Below are 14,321 nucleotides of genomic sequence, written 5' to 3'. Positions count from 1 at the left end.
TTAATCTGACTGCAAGTACAACAGGGCTATGGGTGAAGACTGCACTCTTTGATGCTACATGGAGGGTCCCCAATCAAACGGTTGTACAAAATCAAAGAAAAAAAGAAGAATACAGGAAAGTATGCAATAACAATAAGGTATTTCCACATCTAGGCTTTGGTGGCAACTGGATTGGCATAAATGGGAAGGTAAAATATACTCAAACAATATTAAGGAATATTAACAAAAAAAGGAAGAAGCCCTACCATGACAAGCTAGCAAATACATCATGGATAATTATTAAGCTTCTCATGCCAGTTAATCCAATCAAAGTAAGATGACACTGAGTGTAAACGATCTTTGCTGGCAGTTAGAATACGCTCATATAAACCATGAGCGTGGATTACAGACATGACTTCCAATCTGGATACAGGGTCAGGAGATTTCCAATGGTGGACTGTAGCTAATCTTGCAGCCAATAATATATGGGTAATAAAGAGTCTCGTATGAGGCAGTAAATGTTCAATGTCTAAATTCAATATCTCCAAAAAAGAGGAGAAGCAGAGGGGTCAAATTTACTTAAGAGGCGGGGCACAATGTATCATCAGAGATTAAAGTGGTTCTAAAGGCTCAAGGTTTTTTACCTTCATGCATTCCAACCTCCTCTCTGCAGCATCGATGCCAGCACCCCCCCCCCCCCCCCCAACACTCGCCTAAGGCTCCTCTCAATCCAGAGATGTGCACTAGATTCTTGACTATCCCGGCACTCCCTCTCCTCATTGGCTGAGACAGAAGCCATCGGCTCCCACTGCTGTCAATCACAGCCAGTGAGCCAATGAGAAGAAAGGGGGTGGGGCTGAGCACCAGCTCCGTAAGTGAATGGACACAGAGTAGTGGGTGCCCCTTTACAAGCTGCTTGCTGTAGGGGCACCCAACAGGAGGGAGGGGCCAGGAGCGCCAGCGGGGGCCCCCCAGAAGAGGAGGATCGGGACTGCACTGCAGGGCTGCGGTCCACTGGGAGTCCGTGAAAATAGAGATTAAGTCTACTTCCCACTTCTGAAAGGAAGTTAACTTAGAGCAAGTGACCTTGTCTTAAAACAGGTTATAGAAGAGAGAAATGTCATTCATTGATGGAGTGGTTTTAGTTAGTTAAGAAATCCCTGGCTTATGCATCATTTTGAGAAGGTGCGGGCTATGGAGCAAACAGTAGCTAATTTGGGAATATTTGTAGTAATCCAAGAGTGGAAGGCTGAATTGTGACTGAAGTGTGCAGAAGGGCTTACGTCCCTTTGCTGACCATCAAGACAAGTTGGGGATAATCAATTTGAGCACAGCAACAGGAATTGGAAATCATACCGGTGCAGTGCTTTGTTGCTCTTTCTGTAGGAGGTATGCAAAGGCAGATCTCGTGGGAAAAATTGTGGATAAAAGCAGGGTATCAGTACCCTTTACCTTAATATCACATAGTAGCCAGTTGTAAAGGACTTTCTTGAGCTAGGCTAATAAGTTTGCACATTAGTAGTCCCTAAAGTCCACATAGCCTGCTCCTCCAGCAGATCTATGTTTAATTAATTTTACAATGGAGCAGCCTGGTTTCTTACCCTGCCATACAAATTGGGCTAGTACTGACTGAAGGGTCGTGAAGTATGATACAGGTACTGGGATGGGCAGGGCCCTGAAGATATAAAGCAGTTGAGGTAGCTACTGTTGCCCAAGCATAAGGGTAGTGTTCTCTCAGATGAGATATTGTTGTAGGGTACATGCCTAGGTCAAGAATATATACGATTTGATGGCACTTTGTAATATGAAGGAGCACTGAAAGTCAATAAGCTCTGTACCACAGCCAGGGAGGGTTCAGAAGGAAGACCAGGTGACACCCCCCCCCCCGCCCACATACACACTAACAGCAAAGCGCAGGAGGGCTTCCTTTGACAAGCAAGTCTGTCGTAATGTACGAATATGCGGTGCATATTAGCACATTATGACATAAAGCTGCAGGGGACCATAAAAAAAAAATATGTATATATTTTACTACTGCTTTAACAATGGCATGATCATGTGCACGATTCTCTCTATATTTTCAAGTACGTAACACCACTCTGCCCATGGCTAATTGATGCAGTCTGTCAAGGTCAACTCAACTTCAATCTGACAACCAACATGTTAGTAAAAACACATTTTCTTTTCAAGCCTCCAACAGAGGCTTTTTTTTTTTCTTAGTGATTACCAGGCACTTTGTAGAGATTTTAGAGGCGTTTTGACTCTTCTCTACTCAGAAGGCTTATATATTAGTTTTATAATAGTAAAAAGTAAAGGCAACTTTTTGATTGTTTGCTTTCTGGAGATTCCTCCTCATCTTCAGGATAAAGCTTCTATCCTTTTTCCAATCTATTCAGAGTTAAAAAAAAGCATGACTACCTGAAATCAAGAATTTTAAAAGGTAACTCCAGCCAATTTTTTTTTCTTTTATTTCTTTAAGAAATTTCTTAAAGAAATCCACCAGTGAAAGCAAAGGTTCATTTGTGCTACTGAGGCTTTTTGTTTTTGTATTAAACCACGGCAGGTTTACTTTAAAAGTTCCCCTTTTGCTAAAAAATAATAAATGCTCATTTTTTGGAGGTAGTTCATTCGGAACTGCAAGCAGACAGCTGCTAAGGCTGTCGGGACTTGTTGTTTCTCATTCACAAAGGACTATGAATGAGTGACGCGGCCAGGTGGGAGGAGCCCAAAACCACCAATTTTTAAAAAAAACTTTTGACAGCTGGTGGGAGGAGAAGATCCCCCACTAGCTGCCAAAGCGGGAGAGCGGGGGCTGGTCTATTCATAACATGCCACACCCTGAATATGGGTGTAATATGTTGTGAAAGGTGAACTTAACCTTTAAACAATTAATAGTAAGCATTATGTCTGTTGTATGCATGTATGATGCTAATTTTTTTTTTTTTTGCTGGCTTGCTTCTGTTAATAAAATATTTGTGAATACATTGCTACAGAAGCCAATCAAATTACAGCAACTAGCATTTTTAAGTGTAATCGCTATTAGTTTTGGAAAAAAATATTTTTGTTCACAAGGTACCTTTTTAAGGTATATTAGGCTAAGCAGGTTGACGTTCCCTTGCCCATTTACTGGCTATGAGCTGCTGCAGATTGACAGCCACACTCCCTCTGGGAGCCAGAGTTGCGGTCACATATCTCAGGAGGGTTGAGCAGGGTGCATGGCAGGTAAATTGACTATGGAAATACAGAAATACCGTGCATCAATCACACATCCTGTATCTCCAAGGAGTAAAGTGTAGTACACTGTGAGAAAATCGGAAGAACGATCGTCCAATTCATCACGAAGGTGCGTATCATGATGTAAACAACAGCATTAACTTGTACAAAATGTCTTGACACACAGAGGCAAACATAGCTACATACTAGTGTAGTAGAAAAGGAAGTGTAGTGCTTCTGATCATGCATGTACTTTTCTTATAGATTATTTCAGTACGATTACTGTACACAAACACAAATCGGACATTATGTTCAATTATACATCCCGCTCCTATGCCACCTTTCTTACCCTTCTCCTCCTAACCGCGGGGGATATCTCCCCGAACCCTGGTCCTCCTCCACCTCACTCACCCACAAGGCACCCACCTTCTTCCACGAAGTGCCGCATCCCCCTCAACCTAATAACGGTCCCCCTGCTCCCCAAAACCACCCCTCCATTTTCGTGTGCACTCCTGAACGCCCGCTCGGTTTGCCACAAACGTACCGCCATCCACGACCACTGTCTCCCGCTACCTCAACCTCCTGGCGATCACCGAAACCTGGATCCAAACCACCGACTCTACCTCCCCTGCAGCACTCTCCTATGGAGGTCTCACCTGGACCCACTCACCCAGACCCAGTGGTCGGAAAGGTGGTGGGGTTGATATGCTCCTGTCACTGCAGAGCACCTTCCAAGTCCTCCCTAACCCTCCCTCCCTATCCTCCTCCTCCTTTGAGGCCCACTGCATCCGACTACTCTCTCCAATCTCCCTGAGGATCGCAGTAATCTATCGGCCCCCTGGACCAGTTTCCTGCTTCCTTGATGACTTCTCCGCCTGGTTAACCTTCTTTCTCTCCTCCGAACTGCCCACCCTCATCCTTGAAGACTTCAACATCCCGACTAACAGCAATAGCCCGGCCACATCCCAACTCCTCCACCTAACCTCTTCTTTTGCACTCGCACAGTGCATACAGCCCTCCACCCACTCTGACGGGAACACCCTGGACCTTGTTTTCTCATCTCTGCACCCCCCACAACCTTACAAACACCCCTTTTCCTCTCTCTGACCACAACCTCATTACCTTCTCCATCTCCTCATCCTCATACACCTACCCCTCCAAACGTCAAACCATCACCAACCGAAACCTCCGCAACCTGAGCCCTGCCCCCTTCCTCTCTGCAGCTGACCAACTCTACGACAGTATCCTTCCCTTGTCCTGCCCTGACCTGGCCACTACTGTCTATAACAACTCGCTGTCAGCCGCTCTGGACTCCCTAGCACCCCTAACCACACGAAACATTAGACCTCGACCACTTCAACCCTGGCAGACCGACCGTACCAAAAACCTCAAGCGACTCTGTCGCGCGATAGAGTGACTATGAAGCAAAACCAGATCCCAACAAGCGTTCTCCCGATATAAATTCGCCTTCCTCACCTACACTTCCTCCCTCCAGCTCTCGCCGGCTCTTCTCCACCTTCAACTCTTTGCTCTCTCTGCCCCCACCTTCACCCAGTACCTCACTCACCGCCCACGAGATTGCTAACCACTACCAAAGCAAGATCAACGCAATTCGCAGGGGCATCACCACTGCTCAGACTTCCGCCCCACCTAGCATCCTTCACACGAAAACCCCCCCATCACGCCTCTCCTTCGTCCTCACCACTGTCCAGACCTCTACCCCGCCCAACATTCCCCACACTCAAACCCCCTCAACACTCCACTCCTTTGACCCTGCTACCACTGAAGAGGTCACTAAGGTCTTCTCTGAAGCTCGCCTTACCACCTGCCCCCTTGACCCTGTCCCCACACAACTCCTACGATCACCCTCCTCCTCCATCCTACGCTCCCTCACTCACATCTTCAAATCTCTCCCTCTCTACTGGCACATTCTCCTTCCCTCTGAAGCATGCGCATATCACTCCCATACTTAAAAAACCCTCCCTGGATCCCACCGACCTAAACAACCTTAGACCCATCTCCCTGCTGCCATTCTCATCCAAACTCCTTGAGCGCTTACCCTATAATCGCCTAAGCTCCCACCTCACTGACAACAACCTCCTTGATCCCCTACAATCTGGCTTGCGTCCCCTACATTCCACCGAAACCGCCCTACTCAAACTCACCAACGACCTACTAACCGCTAAAGCCAAAGGCCACTACTCAGTGCTATTACTCCTCGACCTCTCCGCAGCTTTCGACACGGTCGACCACCCCCTCCTCCTCAAAAAACTATTTTTTTTTGCCTCAGAGACCCCGCTCTCTCCTGGCTCTCTTCCTATCTATCACAACGCTCCTTCAGCGTCACCTATAACGTTGCCACCTCCCCCTCACTCCCCCTCTCTGTTGGGGTCTCCCAAGGTTCTGTCCTCGGGCCCCTTCTCTTCTCCATCTACAGCTCCTCCCTTGGTCAACTGATACACTCCCACGGCTTCAATTACCACCTCTATGCAATGAAACCCAAATCTATCTCTCCACCCCACGCCTCACCCCTTCAGTCTCCGCCCGAATCACTAGCCTTCTGAACGACATATCAGACTGGATGTCACTCCACTTCCTCAAACTAAACCTTGCTAAAACCGAGCTCCTAGTTTTCCCCCCAGCCCGCACCCCCCCCCCCCCCCCGACCTCTCCATCACGACTAACAACGCCAACATCAGCCCCACCCCACAAGCCAAAGTACCAGGTGTCATTCTAGACTCCAATCTGTCTTTCCAGCCCCAGATCCAATCGTTGACAAATTCATGCAGACTCCACCTCCGCAACATCTCCAAAATATGCACGTTCCTAATTCCTGAAACCACAAAGCAACTCATTCACTCCCTTATATCACGACTTCACTACTGCAACTCCCTCCTCACCGACCTACCCCAACACAGGCTATCCCCGCTTCAGTCTATCCTGAATTCTGCGGCCAGACTCATCCACCTCACCAACCGCTCCGTATCCGCCTCGCCCCTCTGCCAATCCCTTAACTGGCTTCCAATTGCCCAAAGCATTAAATTCAAAATATTAACATTGACGTACAAAGCTATCCATATCACTGCCGCAAACTACATCACTGACCTGATGTCCATCTACCACCCAAAACGCACTCTCCGTTCCTCACAAGACCTCCTCTCCAGTTCCCTGGTCTCCTCCTCCCATGCCCGTCTCCAGGGCCTCCCCCATCCTCTGGAACTCACTACCCCAATCCATCAGACAGTCACCTTCCCTCCTCCCCTTTAGGCGCACCCTGAAAACCCATCTTTTCAGAGAAGCCTACCCAGCCCTCACCTAATTGCTGATCTCCTCCGCTCTTCCCACCACTCCATCCCCCACAGCTATTTCCTCCTGTACCACTCTCCCCTCCCTCCTAGATTGTAAACTCCAAGGAGCAGGGCCCTCAAACCCCTCGTGTATCGCATTGTATTGTTACTGTACTGTCTCGTGTACTGTCTCCCATTATAATGTACAGCGCTGAGCAAACTTTTGGCGCTATATCAATACTGTATAATAATAATAATTTCGTTAAAAATTTTCTAGCGTGTACCATCAGTTTTTGTCATCTGAAAGTCGGAATTGGCTGTCGAAAACACTATACTAACGGATAATCGGCCGATCGTTCCTCACACGGAAATGCTCGTAAGATTTTCTTATCGTGAGCTGAGATACAAAAACTAGCCGTGCCAACACACATCTCATTTTGAACTGAATTCTTGTGGTAAACTAGGCATGACTATGGAGGTCAACTACCAAAAGATGGAAGAGTTCAAAGTTGCAAATTTAACTTTATGGTAGTAAATCATTGACCTACATCCACACCCCACCATCCTGTACAATCCTTTAACATTTATATGTACAATAGAGATATAGAAAGACATACGGATTTGATAAAGTTTACTTACTGAATTTGCCTTTCCAGAAAATCTACTCCAATGGTCTTCTTGTAATCCTTTGTAAATATGCCTTTGCAGTATCTCTGGATCATGCTTGATTTTCCAACAGCACCATTCCCTACTACCACCACTTTAATGGCCACCTCCATATCTTCTTCCAACATTGTGCTGGTCTTGTGTGATCACAGCTGTTTATTCTTTAATAATGTTCAACCTGTAAAGTTTATACAGGACACGTTAAAAGCCACAATCTAGAGAAAAAAACAACAACATGTTAAAGTGCACCTCTGCCCAGACTATGGACATTCAACTATTTACACATTCTAAAGAAGAAATCGTGTTAACTGCTTCAGCTCCACCCCATAGCAGAAATACTGCTACAGGGCGGCAGCTGTGAACGAAATCAAGTATATACACATCATTTTGCATTTCTGGGTAGAAGGCTCACGCCCTACCTGCACCGCCATTCGGGGCTGCGGCTGTCAATCACCAAGTCCCGGTCGACGATTGCTCGCTGGCACTTGGTGATTGGCGAGGATCTCCGATGGGGGAAGAGAACTGTTCGTAAACAAAACAGTTCTCCTCTCTGTCAGCTCCGGCACACTGCTTTGCATGGCTGTGCACAGCACAGCCATGCAAAGCAGTGGGCTTACAGTGAAACACAAACACAGATCATGTAAAACAGCACACAGTTAACCCTTTGATTGCCCCAGATGTTAACCCCTTCATGGCCAGTGCCATTAGTACAGTGTCCATGCTTTTTATTAGCACTGATCACTGTATTGGGGTCACTGGGGATGTCAGTGTCACCAAGTCAGTTACCCCCAGTGTCAGAATGCACTCCGCAGTCCCGCTATAAGCTGCTGATCGCCGCCATTACTAGTAAAAAAAAAAAAAAAAAAAAAAAAAAAAACACACCACACAAAAAAAAGCCCAGTATATATACCGCCATTTGTAAATGCTATAACTTTCACATAAACCAATTTACACGTATTGGGATTTTTTTTTTAGCAAAGATATGTAACAGAATACATTTTGTCCTAAATTTATGAGGAAATTTGATTTACATTTTTTTACTGGACATGTGCAAAAAATAAAGAACGTACAGGTGATAAAATACCACCGTAAGAAAGCTCTAATTGTGGGGAAAAAAAAAAGGCCGTAAATTTCATTTGGGTGCAGCGTTGCATGACCGCGCAGTTGTCAATAACATTAACGCAGTGCCAAAACGCAAAAAATGGCTTGGTCAGGAAGGGGGGGGGGGGAGGTAAAACCTCTGGAGGACAAGTGGTTAAAACAAACTAATCCTGACTTCTCTAATTGCTTGTAATGTTATTGCTTCTCAAAGATCCTCCAAAATAACAAAGATTCTGAAGTTTGGTTTCAGTCGGTTTCCAACAGCTTAGAAATATGTGCTGGGTTTTCATTAGAAAGAGAACAACCTGATAAGATCTGCTTTCACAGAAAAAACAGTGCCTAGGTTATGCACTTTGAAAATAATTTTTTTTCGCAATGCCTGTAACTACAGTTTTAAAAGGCTTTTACTGATTGCACATAATATGTAAATACTTTGGTGTGCATGATGCTGGCACAGGTTCACTTTAACCACTTCCCGTCCGGCCCATGTATATAAACAGCTGGACGGGGGCAGTGCAGGAGCGGGTTGGTGTTCATAAACGGCGCCCGCTATTTTAGTCTGTGCGCGCTCCCTGGGAGCGTGTGGCACCGCAATCTGGAACATCGATCACTGTACGGGACCTCTGTGTGAGGTCCCCATCATGTGACCACTGATTGGCCAATCAGTGATCACATGAATAGTAGTAATGTGAAGCAAAAACAAAAAAGAAGCGCACCAACCTTGCACATTACCTTAGTAGACCAAATATTTATTGAATACAAAAGTATACTCACAAACAACGAAGTATTTCAAGCATGTCAGTTCTCAAAGGAACTATGGAATGGTAAGACCTGCGCGAGTCCCATCATAGGGGTGGACACTCAGGGAACAGCTCACGCGTTTCGAAGGATGTTCCTTCTTCATCAGAGCTTCTGACATCATTGCTTACTACGTGTGAAATCTGTGAATGATCACAGAGATCACATGGTGCAAGGCTATTCACAACAGCCTTGTATCATGTGACAAATCAAAGCTCGCACAGTATTTCTCAATGGCTGCAAGAATGCAGCCAGAGAGGAGAAATGATGATTGCATTTACAGCCTTTATGGGTGTAAAAGCAATCAGTGTAAAAGAAAAAAAAAAAAAAAAAAAAAAAAACCTTCAATCACCCCCCACAAGTATTATAGTGTCATCATGGTGACACTGTACTGCTAGGGTGACAGCATGTTAAAAAACAAAGCAAAAAAAAATATAAACAAAATAAAAATGTAAAAAAAACTTTTGAAAAATTATAATTTTTGCTTATAAACTAATTTGGGTTATTTTTTTTACTAAAAAGAGAACTGAATACATTTTGGCCAAGATTTATGATGAAATATTATTTCTTTGCAAAATTTTATAAGGAAAATACTTTTCAAATTTTTTGGACTTTTTCATTTATATAGCAAAAAAAAAAAAAAATCCCAGTGGTGAATAAAATACCACCAAAATAAAGTTTTATCTGTCTCAAAAAAAAAAAAAAAAAAAAAAAAAAAAAAAAAAATTCATATGGGTACATTGTTTCATGACTGCACAATTGTCAAAGTGTGACAGTGCTGAAAGCTGAAAATTGGCCTGGACAGGAAGGGGGTAAAAGTGTCCGGACTGGACGTGGTTAAAGAACATCTGCACTACCATACATTTGTGGAGGGGGAAGGGGGGGGGGGATCTGTTGGGTCAGGGAAGGTGGATCAAAAATTTCCCCTATATAAAAAGACAAATAAAATCAGCCTTGTGTTCAGCAACACATACTGCTTGCTTTTTAAAAAATACACATTTGAGGATAAGTATCTGAATCCGACTTATGATCCACTAAACAGTGAAGCTCAGACTGTGAGAGATATAGCAGCACAAGGAGCCAGTTAGGTGCCAACAAGAAACATGCTGATAGGAGAGAGCAAAGTGACAGAAGGCAGGGCAAGGAATTTTTTCCCGTTTTACGGTCCAGTCACAGGCTGGACCTCACCTGGAGCCATCAGGATTTTAGTTCAACAAACTTAATAAGTAGGCAGGCACTGTTTTTGTGGGGTTTTGTTAGGTTTTACAAATAAAGACAATGAGCAGCACTCTAGTGACATCGGCAAATCTCTTGGTGCTAGCAGAGGCATCCCTGCTTTAGGTCTCACACTGCAGATATACAGCAATTGGAGTTTTAGCAGTGCAGTGCCCATGCATGTTAACATACAAGGTAATGCATTGTGGGGTTTTTTTGGGGAGTAATTTACAGACAAAAAAAAAAAAAAAAGGTACATTTTTCAAGCTACTTAGACACAATTGACATTTCCAGATGTTCCCTCAACCAGGGGTCCCCAACGTCTGGGCCAAGGACCAGTACCGGTCCATGGCCTTTTAGAAACTGGGTTGCAGCACTGCACTACAGGAGGTAAGCAGAGTGGCTTGATGTTTATTTACAGCCACACGCTGAGAGAGAGCATGGTGGGGTGGTTGATTGCGCTCTGGCACGACCTAGTCAGTGCCTTACATCAATCTCCACCCCAATTCCCGGGGTCCTGCCCAGCGGCTTCCAACCCGTGGTGACTGCAATACACCTGCTGCAGGATAGGGGACAGAGGGATTTGAAATTACAGAGAGAAATGAGGAATCTATTGTTCAGCTCTACAGTGGCCATGTTTTCTCCTTAACAGGGCATCAGCAAGAATGGGACACTGCCATGGCCCCTACTCGGGTATTGTGTGTGCATAGTTCAGCTCCCATGTTAGCCCACACTGATGACCCAGGGTCCTGTTGTCACCATTGCTGTTTAAGCAGCATTCCAGTATTTGGGGAGCTACCACAACATACAATGTCCAAATTACAAATCGGCAAAATACTTGGAGCCCCAGTGCTCTGACTTCACTGGTTGCTTGCATGTTTTGAAATAAAATGCACAATAATTTCTAGAATCAACCCCCGCCTCCCCAGTACATGAAACAATTGTCTTCCATTAAACCAGTTCCTGGCACCAAAAAGGTTGGGGACCACTAATCTAAACCATAGCAAATCTTCACTATTTCAGGTCCACTTTAAGACTCCCATCACACCTATGCATTGTAGTTAGACACACTGCCAGCGCTCATTCTTACTATTAGCAGTGACCTGTTTTTCAGCACTGGATAAACACAACTGACCACTATGACACATAGAAAACGAGATGTTTTCTATGTACCCCATTCACACCTCAAAGCTGTGGAAAATTGCAGCATGTCTACATTTATCTGCAGAGCACTGGATGGCATGCATGCCACTACACAGCAGCACAATGCACTGAGTTGCTGTGCAGTCATACTTCAGAGTTAGGGAAAAAAAAAAAGAAGTAACCTGTGTGATGTGCTGAATTGTGCATCACCATGCTCCCTGCTGGAGCCAGTACTGTTACTAACCTGCACAGTAAAACACGGTTACCATGTGGGCTAATGTAAATGTAGCCTAAAACATGAAAATGGCACTGGCTCTGTGGCGAGTTAGGCTACGTTCACACCAGCGATTTAGGCTGGGGGGAATTTCAGCGACAGGAATATGACTCTTGCTGCTGGGAGCGGCTAAGTGTGGCCACAAACCCTGTTCGCTATATTGACCGGTCGGGCTCGTGGTCAAGCCGGCGACCTGAGCAGACATGAGTGACCGACGTCCCACACCAGCCTGCTGCAATTATCCAATTTTTTTTTAGGGGTCTTCCCCTATAGGTGACATGATCTACACCTCAGCATCTTGCGGCATGACCAGAGGTCACTTTGGGACCGGATCTAAGCAGGTCTCCACCTCCAAACCTTCCCAGTCTGTAAAAGGGAAAGGCGTCCTGGACCGTTCAAATATGGCTACCCAGACTGAGGCAGGGGATCCCGCAGCATTGGAATCCGATTAATCTACTGCCATCTTGGTTTGTCAGATGATGCTCACTGCTAAGACAGACCTTCTGCAGAGAGACATTGAGCTGATTAGAAGAGACATGGGCAAGTTTCAAGACCGGCTTACCCAGGCAGAGAGGCGCATTGGCGACTTGGAAGACTGTTTTGGAACACCGTGCCTCCCTGCATACCCTCAAGGTCAAAGTGAAATCCCTGGAATGCCGAGCAGAGGACATCGAAAACAGGAACCGCCGGAATAACCTATGGGTAGTCTGGCTGCTGAGGGGGGCTGAAGGCCAAGATCCTATGGTCCTCACGGAGCGCTTACTGTGCATGCTCCTCCATCAGGCGCCATTCTCTTCCTTCTTCACAGTGGAGCGGGTTAGAGATATGGTACTGCAGGAGATGCGAAAACTGGAGGTGCTGCATTAGGAGAATGTTAAGCTTATGCTTTTTTCTGACTACTTGGTGGAAACTCAGAAGCTCCGGAGGACCTTCTACCACATCAAGGCCCAACTTTGCACTCGAAGTTTAAAATACAGTATGCTATTCACCTCCGGGTGGAGGACAGCGAGTCCACTCGCCATTTTACCTCTCCTGAAGATGTCTCACAATGGCTTAATACCCTGCCCCATGCTCGCGGTTATGACCTGCATTGTATTGACCGGTCACACCTATTAGCAACTGTCCACACCTGTGGTAATTACTGGCTGCGCGGACGGCCGTAAATAGCTGCTGCTTCTGGCAACCTGGCAGTATAGTGAACAGGGAGTTTGCATGTTTTCCCTGTGCGGGTTTCCTCTGAGTACTCCGGTTTCCTCCCACCTTCCAAAGGCTGGTAAACTGGCCCTAGTATGTATGAATGCGAGTTAGGGACCTTAGATTGGACATCCTTAAGGGTTAGGGATTGATGTGAATTTTTATATCTCTATCTATCTATCTATATATATATCTATATATATATATATATATATATATATATATATATATATATATCTCTCAACAATAAAGTGTCGCACATCAGACTTTAATTGTTGTTTATTTTTTATATAAGACATTGGTCTGTTGCGCTACACTTTGTTATTCATTTTGGCACAGGTGTTGGGAAGTCATCAACAGTGTTTTAGCAGCAACTATTTAGAGCACCATCATATTATTTTAAGGTGTGCTGCACTGATTGAATAGGGTTCGCACAGGCCTATATTGCTCATGTAAATATAGCCTTAAATGACCATTTACAATGACCAGGTTGTCATAGTGTATGTGGTAAGGAGGCCTTAACAACTGAACAGTTAATACATATATATGTAGTGCAATTGAGTATTTAGCTGCTGTTGAGCAGCTAAATACTCAATTGCACTACATATATATGTATTAACTGTTTTACCTGCCAAAGGACCTTTAATACTTATAAACAAGAAAAGACACACTGCAGTCAGGTCTTTGAACGCTAGCAGCACAGCATGTTCAAAAACACAAGTCCAACCTGCTGAGTGAACATGAAGGAACAGTAAATCATGAAGCAGTAATCCCTTTGCTCACTATTCTCTGTATTACCATCATTTTCCCTGTCAGCATATGTTTTCCAGAAGAGCCTGAATAACTCTTAGGGCTCGTTCACACTTGACTTTTTTTCCCAACTCTTGCCAAAAGCCCCTATAGCGTTTGACAAGAGTTGGTCCGGCGTTTGCGGAGCGCTTTTAACGCTTCAAAAACGCTGTATGCGCGGTTTAGCGGCGCTTGCCAATCCTTAAAAATACCCCACAAACACCTATAATGAAGTTTGAATGGTGTTAACGCTCCGCAAACACCTCGCAAACGCCCAGCATTTGTGGAGCTGCACCATAGACTTGAGTAGGAGGCTTCAACTCCTCCTGACTCGACCAGAGGTGTCCGTTTTGCCAGGACACTAACGCTCCCGTGTGAACAGCACTATGTGCTGCAATGCACAGAATTTTCCGAGGCGTTTGGAAAGCGGTAAAAACGCTTCCCAAATGCCTGTCTGCCGCTTGCTGACAAGGCTAGTGTGAACGTAGCCTTAATGCTAGAGAAGGCACACAGTAAACAGTGGAGCAAATGCATATGGCTTACAGTAGTGTCCAACTGATATAATTGAAAATATTAAGAAAGGATATGCAAACTGACTGTGGTTATAACATTTTAGCCTGAGTGTTAAAAGGGGTGTTAAAGGGGTGTCATCCTAATAAGAA

The 14,321-nt window shown here is 45.0% G+C and overlaps 1 protein-coding gene across 3 annotated transcripts in view; it reads right to left on the bottom strand.

The window, feature by feature from the left end:
* RAB23 (RAB23, member RAS oncogene family) overlaps window positions 1-14,321 on the bottom strand; it is a 58,135-nt gene that overhangs the window by 27,118 nt on the left and 16,696 nt on the right. For 2 of the 3 annotated variants that reach the window (XM_089694122.1, XM_089694124.1), the window contains exon 2: window positions 7,119-7,323. In XM_089694122.1, the coding sequence (XP_089550248.1) occupies window positions 7,119-7,273 (155 nt within the window). In that variant the 5' untranslated portion in view covers window positions 7,274-7,323. Of the gene's footprint in view, window positions 1-7,118; window positions 7,361-14,321 lie in introns of all 3 variants that reach the window. The other variant, XM_089694123.1, reaches the window with a different exon arrangement.

This window comes from Staurois parvus, unplaced genomic scaffold (genome assembly GCF_062004578.1).
Source record: "Staurois parvus isolate SC_StPar_1 unplaced genomic scaffold, SC_StPar_1.0 ptg000652l, whole genome shotgun sequence".
Lineage (NCBI taxonomy): Eukaryota > Metazoa > Chordata > Amphibia > Anura > Ranidae > Staurois > Staurois parvus.
This window is presented reverse-complemented; position numbering and strand designations above follow the sequence as displayed.